This window comes from Podarcis cretensis (genome assembly GCF_951804945.1).
Source record: "Podarcis cretensis genome assembly, chromosome: 6".
Taxonomy (NCBI): domain Eukaryota; kingdom Metazoa; phylum Chordata; class Lepidosauria; order Squamata; family Lacertidae; genus Podarcis; species Podarcis cretensis.
Window position 1 is genome coordinate 7,916,969 of NC_137175.1, and position 13,342 is coordinate 7,930,310.

General features: G+C 47.2%; 1 protein-coding gene across 5 annotated transcripts in view; it reads left to right on the plus strand.

Annotated features, from left to right (window-relative positions):
• The window catches only part of LOC307217532 (peroxidasin homolog), a 69,846-nt gene that overhangs the window by 50,016 nt on the left and 6,488 nt on the right, over nt 1–13,342 (plus strand). For all 5 annotated transcript variants that reach the window (XM_079978873.1, XM_079978872.1, XM_079978874.1 and 2 more), the window contains 5 exons: nt 1,128–1,285; nt 2,553–4,056; nt 5,958–6,092; nt 8,998–9,206; nt 11,112–11,226. In XM_079978873.1, coding sequence (XP_079834999.1) covers nt 1,128–1,285; nt 2,553–4,056; nt 5,958–6,092; nt 8,998–9,206; nt 11,112–11,226 — 2,121 coding nt within the window. The remainder of the gene's footprint in view (nt 1–1,127; nt 1,286–2,552; nt 4,057–5,957; nt 6,093–8,997; nt 9,207–11,111; nt 11,227–13,342) is intronic.

A 13,342-nucleotide genomic window follows, 5' to 3' on the forward strand; every position in this document is an offset into this window, starting at 1 on the left:
ACACCAAGAACCCTGCGGCAATCTCCAGCTAGCAAAACTAAACAATCTCATCTCACCAGTATGCACTGACTATGTAAAAAGCGCATTCCCCCCCATTTTTTAGCATTCTTTTTTTGGGGGGGGGTGAACCTCATCTAATACACAGAAAAGTACGGTAGTTTTCATGTTTCCTCAGCATGGAAACGAACATAAACAGTTGTGTAACACACACTGAATAGCAAACAGCAAGACAAAGAATGCAGTATTTGTCAGAAACCAAACTGCAGCAGAACAGAATTGGCGCTGATTGTGACGGATGCAAGTGGAAGCGGAAACTGCCGTTTTCTCGCTTCCCTAACTGAAAGTAAAAGTAACAAGTGGAAGCTGTGACAAACTGTTCCATTGTGGCCTGCTCTTTTTCAGGATACTCCATTCCACTCTCCTCCCCTAGTTTTCTGTCTCCTGCCCCAATAGTCAGCCAGCATTGTGTGACCACTGAGCATCCTTAGTCATCCCTGGGTAGCTTTGGGGGTCGTCGTCCCCCCACTTCCAAGGCTATAATCCTATACCCACTCAATTGGAAGGAAGCCCCATTGAACTGAATGGGACTTTCTTTGGAGTAGAAAGGTTGTTTATCCCCCTGCATAGCTTGGGGTTCCCCCAAGCCTGCTGATATCGCCCTCTTGTGGACAGGAGGAACAGAGCCATTTTGGCTGCAAAAAGGACCAGCACGTAAAATTGAGGAGTGCTAAAATGCTGAGGGAGAGGAAGACATAGAATTGCAGCGGTAAATTGTGTTTAATTTAGGGTGAAATTGAAAAGGAGAATGAATTTATATTTAATTGGCTAAGAAGGGTTGCTGAATAATTGTTTAAAATAAAGGATGCAAAAAGGGGAAGGTATGGGGAAGTCCGGGAAAAGAGGTTTATGGAAATAAGGTAAAGAAAATATGATTTTTTTGTGTTTGTTTTTATGTTGTTTTTGTGTTTGTTAAAAATTTGGAAATTAATAAAAAAATTTATTAAAAAAAAAAAAAAGGACCAGCAAGTTTGAGAACTCGGATTGCTATTAGTATCTCAGCCGATAATGCAGAGGCTTTTGGAAAATGCCATGGCACTTAAAAATGGTTTTCTGTCCTCTCCGGACAGGCGACCGAAAACTCCTAATGAATTGCTGGCTCTTTTCCGTTACCCGCGGGATCCATACACCATCGAGACAGCTAGGGCCGGAGAGATCTTCGAACGGACCTTGCAGCTCATCCAGGAACATGTGCAGCAAGGCTTGGTTGTGGACATGAACGGAACAGGTAATAAAGACACCACTGAGCAGCAGCAACAAACCATGAAAGCATGTTATGTATTATGTCTCTGTTATGGCGCCCTAGGTATGGAAAACCCTCCCACTAGAGGACTGCTTGTCCCCCATGTTAGCAGCTTTTCAGTGTTAAATTGTGTGTTTCCCCCCCTTCAGATGTACAGGAGACTAAGTTAAGGAATTGGTGTGTCTGCTGCTAAGATTCCATCCTAGAATTGCTTTTCTGGTTTTTATTTGGACGTATACTGCATTCTAATAAAATGCTGAGAATGGGTTGCATTTGAACAAAATGTTCATTGGCCTAGAAACCTTTGGGTTAAAGGGAAGGCTATAAGGACCTCTTGGTGGTCATTCCTTTGCCTTAAGAAGGCATACCATATTGACCTGAATATAAACCACACTTTCCCCCCAAATTCCGATCGTGAAAAGTTAAAGTGTGGCTTATATTTGCGGCTGTACACCATCGGCAAAGCGTCATGGCTCTCCTCCCCCCCCCCCCCCGGAAGCAGCCCAGGAGTGCAGGGCAACAGCGCTGAAATATACTCAGAGTCCCAAAGTGATTTCATGTTCTTTATTCAGCTCATAGTGGTGAGGAGGAATGAATGAAAGTCCCCTCAAAGTATCTGCTTTATATACATTATTACACAATGGGCTGCACATGATTGGCTAATTCTGGAATTCTACTGTAAGCCAATCAGGTTGTGGGTTCACTTATTTCTGGAGCATGATTGGGTGGTTCCTTCCAACCAATTATACTGCTGCATTGTTCTAGGACCAATCAGATCCTATTCAGCTCAGTACATAACAAGCGCCCAGCCCACCCACCGCTCCCAAGGTTCCCCCAAGCTGTTGGAACAAAGGGGGGGACAGGGGAGGCCCCTGGCAAAGCGGTATGGCTCCCCCCCAAGAGCAGCCCGGGAGCGCAGGGCAAGGGTGTCTGTCCCATCCACGGCTCCCAAGCCTCCCCCAAGCTGCAAAATTTGGAAGGTGTGGCTTATTTGCAGGTGCAGGTTATATTCGGCCCAGTACGGTAGCTCATATGTAATTAGAGTTTCCCTCTGAAGGACTAGGCATTTGCTAGAAACTTTAAAACTAAATATAAACCTGCGACGGTTTAGGGAAGGTTCCAGATATCCTGGAATTATTAGCCTCACAATCCGGTTGTGAGATTTGCAATGTTAGAAAAAGGAATTCGTTTTGTAGCGAATGCTTGTTCTGATTCTAATCCATTGGGTAACGCTCTGGGAGTGGTCTTTCAGGGTACCGTTACAATGACCTGGTCTCCCCGCACTACCTGAACATGATCGCCAACCTGTCTGGCTGCTCTGCCCACCGCCGCACCCCCAACTGCTCCGACATCTGCTTCCACAGGAAGTACCGGACCCACGACGGCTCGTGCAACAACCTTCAGCACCCCATGTGGGGAGCCTCCCTCACCGCCTTTGAGCGCCTGCTCAAACCGGCCTACCAGAACGGGTTCAACCTGCCCAGAGGCTTCTCTCTGGCTGATGACTCCCGGGAGCTCCCCCTGCCGCTCCCTCGCTTGGTCTCGACCGCCATGATTGGCACCGAGACCATCACGCCCGACGACCAGTTCACTCACATGCTGATGCAATGGGGACAGTTCCTGGACCACGACATGGACCAGACCGTGGCGGCCATCAGCATGGCGCGCTTCTCCGATGGTGCATCATGCAGCCAGGTGTGCACCAACGACCCTCCCTGCTTCTCTGTCATGATCCCGGAAAACGACCCGCGGGTGAGGAACGGACATTGCATGTTCTTCGTCCGCTCCAGCCCCGTGTGTGGTAGCGGGATGACCTCTCTGCTGATGAACTCCGTGTACGCCCGGGAGCAAATCAACCACCTCACCTCGTTCATCGATGCATCCAACGTCTACGGGAGCACAGAACACGAGTCTCTGGAGCTGAGGGACCTCAGCAACCAGAGGGGGCTCCTGAAGCAAGGACAGGTGGTCCCCAGCTCCGGGAAGCACCTCCTCCCCTTCGCCGTGGGGCCTCCCACCGAATGCATGCGGGATGAGAGCGAGAGTCCCGTCCCGTGTTTCTTGGCCGGCGACCACCGAGCCAACGAGCATCTGGCCTTGACTTCCATGCACACCCTGTGGTTCCGGGAGCATAACCGTGTGGCCGCCAAGCTCCTGGCCCTGAACCCTCACTGGGATGGGGATACCATCTACCACGAGGCTCGGAAGATCGTGGGGGCCGAGATGCAGCACATCACGTACTCGCACTGGTTGCCCAAGATCTTCGGGGAAGCCGGGATGAAGGTCTTGGGGGAGTACAAAGGCTACGAGCCCAACACCAATGCCGGCATCCTGAACGCCTTCGCCACAGCCGCCTTCCGCTTCGGCCACACCCTCATCAACCCTCTCCTCTACCGGCTCAACGAGACTTTCCAGCCCATCCGGCAGGGCCACCTCCCTCTTCACAAGGCCTTCTTCTCGCCATTCAGGATCACCCAGGAAGGCGGCATCGACCCGCTTCTTCGCGGACTCTTTGGGATCCCTGGGAAAATGCGAGTGCCTTCCGAACTCTTGAACATGGAGCTGACCGAGAAGCTCTTCTCCATGGCCCATTCTGTATCTCTGGACCTGGCAGCCATCAACATTCAGAGGGGGCGTGACCACGGCATCCCCCCTTACAACGATTTCCGGGTCTTCTGCAACCTCACGTCTGCGCAGGAGTTTGACGACCTCAAGAACGAAATTAGGAACCTCGAAATCAGGGAGAAGCTCAGGAGGTAGGGTGCCTCGGCCAAAGGGCACCAGAGAGGTCAGCGACAATTGTAACCAACCCTCCTTTAGGTATCTCCTTTGTGCAACCACCAAACTCCAGCCTTCCTGCTTCTCCCCCCGACCCCAGCACATGAGACCATTTACTTCTGTTGCTCTAGGTCAGGGGCAGAGAACCTGTGGCTCCAAATATTGGTGGACAGCAACTCACATCCTCCCTGATTGTAGGCCCCACTAGGAAAGGCTGATAGGAGTCAAAGTCCTCTGGCCTCTTGAGGCTCACAAATTATATTGCCTTTAGCAACAGAAGTGAATAACTCAACACACAAAGGGATTGTAGTGTTTACATTCCTCCGTTCCATGTCTGGCTGCAGTCCACAGCAAGCGTTGACTCAGTCGCTGCAAGTATCTTGAAGATTGCCCAAGGTATATCTGCACTGCAAATCTATCCTGGTTTTATGCTGCTTTAAGAGTCAAATCAAGGGACGTGGGTGGTGCTGTGGTCTAAACTATTGAACCTAGGGCTTGCTGATCAGAAGGTCGGCGGTTCGAATCCCCGCGACGGGGTGAGCTCCAATTGCTTGGTCCCAGCTCCTGCCAACCTAGCAGTTCGAAAGCACGTCAAAGTGCAAGTAGATAAATAGGTACCGCTCCGGCAGGAAGGCAAATGGCGTTTCCGTGCGCTGCTCTGGTTCGCCAGAAGTGGCTTAGTCATGCTGGCCACATGACCCGGAAAAACTCTCTGCGGACAAACGTCGGCTCCCTCGGCCAGTAAAGCGAGATGAGTGCTGCAATCCCAGAGTCGTTCACGACTGGACTTAACTGTCAGGGGTCCCTTTACCTTTTTAAGAGTCAAATCAGATGTGACAGGAGAGACTGGTGATTAGGTATCCTAAGTTTTTAAAACTTTCTTTTTCTAGGAGGGAGACTATTTTTATCAGAGCATCTGTGGCGGTGTTGGGGACTATTTAATCCCCCCAACACACCATTTCCACAAAGCAAAATACAAGTACCTGTATGGACACTCCAGAGTTTCAGACTGTGCTTCTGGGACCCTATGCATGCAAAACAGATACCCTATCACTGAGCCACAGTTGTTCCCAATTTGCATTAGAGAAACAACATGGGAGAGGGCTGAATACCTCCTACCCTGGCACTGCCCCTCTGATCAAACATGGGTCCCCTCACACTGGCTTCAAAGCAGCAGCAGCAGCCACAACAATAAAGCTGAAAGATCTGAACACAGCTCCGCCATGTCTGTAATGCCTGTGTTGGCCCTGACCTGTCATGGCTTCCCCCAAAGAATCCTGGGAACTGCAGTTTGGTGTGGGTACTTCAGATTCTCCACTAGATTCTTCACAAAGTTACGACAAAGTATGGGGAAGAGACTGTGGACCTCCAAATGCTATTGAACTACAGCTCCCATCATTCCAGACATGGGCCGTAGTAGTTGGGGGCTGATGGGAGTTAGGTAAAGGGTAAAGGGACCCCTAACCATTAGGTCCAGTCGTGACCGACTCTGGGGTTGTGGTGCTCATCTCGCTTTATTGGCCGAGGGAGCCGGCCAGCATGACTAAGCTGCTTCTGGCGAACCAGAGCAGTGCACAGAAACACCGTTTACCTTCCCGCTGGAGTGGTACCTATTTATCTACTTGCACTTTGACGTGCTTTCAAACTGCTAGGTTGGCAGGATCAGGGACCGAGCAATGGGAGCTCACCCTGTTGCGGGGAATCGAACCGCCGACCTTCTGATCGGCAAGTCCTAGGCTCTGTGGTTTAACCCACAGCGCCACCCGTGTCCCAGCTGATGGGAGTTAGAGTTCAGCAAAATCTGCAGGGCCACAACATTCACACACACCAGGCAAACTTTTGCTCCTCCAGCTGATGTCTTTCCCCTCTCCCTCTGCAGTTTATATGGAATTACAAAGAACATCGACTTGTTTCCTGCCCTGATGGTGGAGGACCTTGTCCCGGGCACCAGAGTGGGGCCGACACTCATGTGCTTATTAGCGACTCAGTTTCGAAGACTCCGAGATGGAGACAGGTAAGCCAAGTCAAGTCCATTTGCTATTCCATCTGAGGGAGTTGTTCTTTTGATTTGGCGAACCCTCAGGGTTTAGACGTCTCCCCGTTGAATCCTTGGGGCCTTGCCTTTTGGGGCTGGGTGAGGTTGCAGACGTGATCTACTCCTACAACAGCTGTTCCCTGCCAGCGGAGAGCAGCACACAGTCACAGCCCTCAGTCACCAGGGCTCAAGATGGGAGTGGCAAGCGGTCCACCAGCACAAATCAACTGGATAGCTCGGTTGGTTTGAGCAAGGTGCTGACAATGCCAAGGTTGTAGGTTCAATTCCCCATATGGGGCAGCTGCATATTCCTGCGTTATGGGGGGTTGGACGAGATGGTCCTCCAGGTCCCTTCCAACTCTATGACTCCAAGGACCAGGTGTGCAGCCTAGGAATCATTCTGGACTCACAGCTGTCCATAGAGGTGCAGGTTAATTCTGTGTCCAGGGCAGCTATCTACCAGCTCCATCTGGTACGCAGGCTGGGACCCTACCTGCCCTCAGAGTGTCTCTCCATAGTGGTGCATGCTCTGGTTATCTCCTGCTTTGACTACTGCAACACGCTCTGTGGGGCTACCTTTGAAGGTGACCTGGAAACTGGAATTAATCCAGAATGTGGCAGCTAGACTGGTGACTGGGAGTGGCCACCAAGACCACATAACACCTGTCCTGAGAGATCTGCATTGGCTCCCAGTATGTTTCCGAGCACAATTCAAAGTGTTGGTGCTGACCTTTAAAGCCCTAAACGGCCTCAGTCCAGTATACCTGAAGGAGCGTCTCCACCTCCATCGTTCAGCCCGGACACTGAGGTCCTGTGCCGAGGGCCTTCTGGCGGTTCCCTCATTGCGAGAAGTGAGGTTACAGGGAACAGGCAGAGGGCCTTCTTGGTAGTGGCACCTCCCCTGTGGAACGCCCTCCCAGCAGATGTCAAGGTTTTTGAAGCGTTTGACCTATTTTAAAGGAAATTCACCAAAAAAATCATCACTTCCCACATGGGTTTTCCCTGACGTTTTTATTGATTTTCGTCTATTCTGCCCGGACGCTATTTCCGACAGACAAATCCTGGATATGTCTGAGAAATCCCAGACGTATGGCAGCCCTAGTGTAAGGTATTTGTTTGTCTATAGCCATATTTGTCTATAGTGATATCTCATTCACCTATATTGCTGCTGTGCTTGTGCTGCAATAAACCTGCATGCGTAAACATTTCACATTTACCAGCCTGTACACCGGAGAATCTTCTGATAATAATTTTTATTAGTTTTCAACTACAATAATCCAATAATAGCCTCATTATAACAATGCCAAATCATAATACAATCATTAATACCAATAGTTCAGATGCCAAATTGTGCAATTTAGGTAGCACCCTGCGTGCTAGAATTAATGATTTGATGATTTACTTTATTTATGCGTTCCAAAATCTTATTAATTCCAATTACACTCCAGTCAAAATAACAATCCTTTATACAACAGCTGCAATTTTAACGACTTCCACAAAGAAGTCACACTTCCTTGAAGTCTCTCGGCCTCACTCACCTCACAGAGTGTTTGTTGTGGGGGAGGAAGGGAAAGGAGATTGTTAGCCGCTTTGAGACTCCTGAAGGGGAGTGAAAGGCGGGATATCAAATCCAAACTACTCTTCTTTTTCTACTAACGGATTAATACACACGCACAGAAACACACACAAAGAGGTCTGCATGACGTATTTTTTGCAGGTGGGGTGATTGTGTAGGAAATTCATTAGCTCAGTGGTAGCAAGCCGACTTCAATCCCCAGCATGTGAAGGACATCCGTGAAGGATAAGACTATCGATGGTACTGGTATTGATGATTACATGTTACCAGGGATCATAACTAGGAGTGTGCTATTTCACTCATGTCTGTGCTGGTCCAGGGGGGAGGTTACCGTGGGGCGAGGTCCAGGACCTGAGTCGAGGGTCGGCAGACAGTCCTCCTCGGGCGAAGCGGGGTCCACAGAGGGAAGACGGGCAAGGACAGGAACTCTGGGGGAACCGGACTGGATGCTGGCCGAAACACCTCTTCAATGACGTTGCTCCCGCAACCTGGGACCGGGCTGACTGGCCTTTATCTTCTCTGAGGCCAGGGGCGGTCCTGGCCCCCAGGTGATCCGCCTCTCCTGGCCTTAAGGCGAGCACTCCTCCTGGGAGAAACCAGTTCCCTCCGCCTCTCTGCCCTGAGCCTCTGCAGCTCAGGAGAGGCTGGAGGGTTACTGGACCCAGAGGGAGACTCACTTTCCCCTGGCAGGGCTGGGAGAGGCGCACCTGTAGGCAATGCGTCCTCAATCGCCTCCGGAGCCAGAGTGGATTCACCTGGTGCCTGCTCCTGAGGATCCGGCACAGGTGCAGGGGCTTCAGAATCAAGGCCCTGCCCCAGCTCAGCCGGCCCTGGAGGCGGGGACTCCTGTGCAGGCTGGGATTCCTCCAGTTCAGCCTCTGAATCGGATTCCCAGGCCATCACAATGTCATTCTTGTGGGTTTCCCGCACGTCATAGTTTGAATAAAGCTATAACAGGACGTATCAGAGCCAGCATGGTGTAGTGGTTAAGAGCGGTGGACTCATAATCTGGTGAACTGGGTTCGCTTCCCCGCTCCTCCACATGCAGCTGCTGGGTGACCTTGGGCTAGTCACACTTCTCTGAAGTCTCTCAGACTCACTCGCCTCACAGAGTGTTTGTTGTGGGGGAGGAAGGGAAAGGAGATTGTTAGCCGCTTTGAGACTCTTTAGGGTAGTGATAAAGCAGGATATCAAATCCAAACTCCTCTTCTTCCTGAAGACCAAAGGCTCCCCACCTTCTCCTCGCATCCCTTGCTTGCTGTTTACGGGTCCATCGCTGATGCTCTTGCCTGCAATTTCCTCCATCAGGTTTTGGTACGAGAACCCAGGTGTGCTCAGCCCTGCTCAGCTCACGCAGATAAGGCAGGTGTCTCTCGCCCGCATCATCTGCGACAACAGCGACCACATCAGGCAGCTGCAGAAGGATGTTTTCCGCGTGGCAGCCTACCCACAGGGCATGGTCAGCTGCGATGAGATCCCGGAAGTGGATCTGCGACTCTGGCAGGACTGCTGCAAAGGTAACGTGATGAGGACGGGAGGGGGAATTGTGGGGTTTTTTTTGTTTTTTGTGGGTTTTTTAAAAATAATCTTTATTAATTTAAATTACACACATATACAAAGAATTTACAATCCCATGCTACAAAAAAAAATTAAAGAAAAAACAATTAAGAAAAAAGAAGAAAATACAGAAAGAAGAAAGAAGAAAAAGCAGATTTATGTGCATAAAAAACCTTAATCTTCCTGATTTCTGACAAAACAAGTCTTCCAATCATTCTCATTGTACTGTTTATACTGTTGTTGTTTTTTCCGCACAGTTTTATATTCTTTAATATTGTTCCCATCTACTCCACAAACAAATTTGTTGTGTTTATAAGTATAAAGTTCACTCAAGTTCTGCTAATATGGTGTGGTTGGTACAATATGATCTAATATAATCCATAAATATTCTCCATTCTCCAAATATTTTCTGGTTCAATACTCCTCTAACTCTTCCCATCAGTTTTGCTAGTTGTAAATATTCTAACAGTTTTGCTAGTTGTAAATATTCTAACATGAGTATCTGCCAATCTGTGATTGTCGGTATTGTTTCGTTTTTCCACTTCCTTGCCACAAGAATTCTTGCTGCTGTGGTCTTGAACAGTGGTCTTATGTCTTTTTTAATTTCTAATGGTAAAATGCCTACTGTTTTGAAAAGTTGAAATTGGAGAGATTTGCTTCCAAATGTGAAATGAATCAGATTTCTCCTCACGTTCCTAGTTGTAGCAAGCACCATCTGCGTAAAGGTTTATTTCTGTACACACAAACATACACATCCGCCATACCTGGATGTTTGTAAGCAAATTATTAGAGAGGTGTGTCTCCCCATAGGAACCGGCCCAGACCCTGCGATCATCATCTGAGGCCCTTCTTTGTGTGGCTCCTCCACAAGAGGTCAGCGGGGTGGCAACACGAAAACAGGGCCTTTTCTGTAGTGGCTCCCATTTGTGGAATCCTCTCCTCAGGCACCGGGTGAAAACAGTCCTCTTCAACCCGGCCTTTGGCCTGCATCCTAGATCCTTTTAAGTGTGTTTGTGGGAGGAGGTGGGGTGAGCGAGGTTACTGGTGTGTTTCATTCTTGTTTTTATTATGTATTTTGTGTTATCTTGCATTTTATGCTGTGAACCACCCTGAGATTAAGGCTTCCTTTTCAGGATGAAATGAAGCCTGAACACGTCACCCTCCATCTCCCTCTGCTCAGAAGCCGCTAAACATGGAACACTAATATGATAAATATTTTTGGGAAGGCCATGTGTTTCTGAGCTTTTCATTTTTTTAAAAAAAAAAAGTTTTAATTTATACTTTCCAAGTTTATACATTTGATTAATTTGACAATCAATTTAACATTTCAAAATTTCACTTCCTTCCCCCTCTTTCTGCGGTTCCTTAATTTTATTTTTTTTAAGAAAAATATCTTCTGCATATCCAAATTCCTTTCACTTGCAACTTTAATTATCTGTTGTGCATATATACCCTTGCGAAACTGCAGGTTATTACAATAATCCTGCTAGTGTTTTTATCTGTTTACAATTTACCTGTAAATATTCGATAAACCATTTCCATTCTTTGATAAAAAGTTTGTTATCTTGATTTCCTTTTCTTCCAGTAAGTTTCGCCATTTCTGCTAAGTCCATGAAAGGTTTTTTTGGCAAAAAATACAGCCTGGTCATAATGAATTGCCTCTTTTAATACCAATTTCAACCTATTTGCTAATACATTTGCAAAAGAGTTTATAATCATCATTCAACAGAGATATGGGTCGATAATAATTTTTTAGCTGATCAGGCTGTCTTGTTTTGGAATCAGAGTTATATGAGCATTCTTCCAGTGTTTCTGAGCTTTTCAAACCCTGCTGCCTCAAACTCACACCTTCCTCTTCCCCCCAGACTGCAGGACCCGGGGCCAGTTTAGGGCCCTCTCCCAACAGTTCCGAAGCAAAAGATCTTCTGGCTTCAGCTACCCAGAAGAAAACCCTTCCAAGGTCAAGCCTGGGGATCTAAGGTGAGCTGCAGACTGGTCACTTTTTCTTCACAAATCATTTTTATTTGATTTTGTGGGAATATTCGGGGATGCAGGAGAGGATTAGCAGAGTAACATTCCCCTTTTTAAACTCAGCGGATGCGTTTGCTCAGGCTCGCTAAAGCCTCTATAATAACTGTTCTGGTATTTCCCCCTTAAATGTAAAGGGACCCCTGACCATTAGGTCCAGTCATGGCTGACTCTGGGGTTGCGGTGCTCATCTCGCTTTATTGGCCGAGGGAGCCAGCATACAGCTTCCGGGTCATGTGGTCAGTATGACTAAGCCGCTTCTTGCGAACCAGAGCAGCGCACGGAAACGCCGTTTACCTTCCCGCCGGAGTGGTACCTATTTATCTACTTGCACTTTGACGTGCTTTCGAACTGCTACGTTGGCAGGAGCAGGGACCGAGCAACGGGAGCTCAGTCCGTTGCGGGGATTCAAACCGCCGACCTTCTAATTGGCAAGTCCTAGGCTCTGTGGTTTAACCCACAGTGCCACCCGCATCCCTGTTTCCCTCTTATTCCCTCATAAAAGATAAGACACGACACAGTCTTCTATAAAAGTATAAAAAGAGTTTACTCACTCACATTCTGTTCACAATCGGATCCCAGAAGGCAGATTTAGCTTAGAAAAGTAACATACACCTGGAAACTATCTTATAAGGAGACAGTTCCTTTGTCCGCTCTTGGCTGGAGGCCAAGAGAGCATCTTTCGCTAAGCAGATGTTGCTTCTTCAATGAAAGTAGTCACAGAGAGAGAAAGCGCTGCCCTGTGCTTTTGTCCTTACCTGCACAGGTGAGGCCACGCCCACCTCGAGTCACATGCAGAGGAAGTCTGTCCCAGCCCAGAAGGAAACAGGAAGTTTACCTGCTGGCTGGACAAACATTCCTCCCCCTGTGTAAACATGTTCACTCTAGGAATGTTGTACTTGACTGCTCTTGTGTTTCACGTTCCACAGATTTTAGAAATATGAATTTATATCCATACCAAATACACATCCATGTAGAGAGATTACTCTGAATCTCAGCACTCCCCCCCCCCACCTCCATTCTCTCCATGGGTCCTGTTCTCAACATTTTCAACTGCATTTTATTTCGTAATCTATATTTTATGACTTTCCATATTGTCCATAGTATTTGTTACGTTACAAGTGAGATTAAAATCCTGCTAATGTTTTCATCTGCTTACAGTTGTCTCCTAAATAAATTATAAACTTTTCCCATTATTTCTTGAATTTCTTGTCTTCCTGGTCTCTGAGTTTTCTGGACAGTTTTGCCATTTCAGCGTAGTCTAACAGCTTAGTTTGCCATTCTTCTCTGGTACGGACTCTTTCTACTTTCCATCTGTGGGCTAATAGCATCCGTGCTGCTGCTGTTGCATATATAAAGAGTCTTTTCTGTTCCTTTGGAAACCTATAATTTCTTTTTCTTTTTTTTATAAATGTTTATTAGCATTTTCAATAATAGACATAGACACACAAAAAAAGAAAAAATAACAAAAAATACAAAAAACATAAAAAAGACAATTGAAAACAAATGAAATTTCAATTGCTTATTTTCATATAACTTCTTTCTTAGACCTCCTCACTCCTCCCCTTCTTGTATTCCAATTCAAGTTATTAATCCTACAAATCCTTATTACTTAATTCTCAACCTTCACTTAATGATTTTTACATACTGTAATTTTACCTTTCCTCATTCTTCCATTAAGTTACTTTTGCATTCCTCATTTTCATTTCATTTTAACCATTTTAAAAACCAATTTTAACTTATCTAATCTTAAACATTTTATGCATCATTTCTTGTTCTTTAACATATTTCTTAAAGTCGGTCTATATTTCCCTTCCACAGCTTTCCCAACTTCCATACAAATGACAAAACAAATTAAAACAAAATAATTAATAATTATGTACCCTTTGGATTACCAAACTCCACCCCCCCCTTTCCCGGTTTTGGTCCCCAATAAGTGTTCATCAGTCAATACTGTTTAGCCTGGGGGTCTCACGTCCGAGGCTCTCAATTCATCCTCAGTTCCTCTCTGCCGGCCTTTTGGATAGTCCTTTAGGTTAAGCCCCAAGGCTCGGAGGGGCTCTGACCC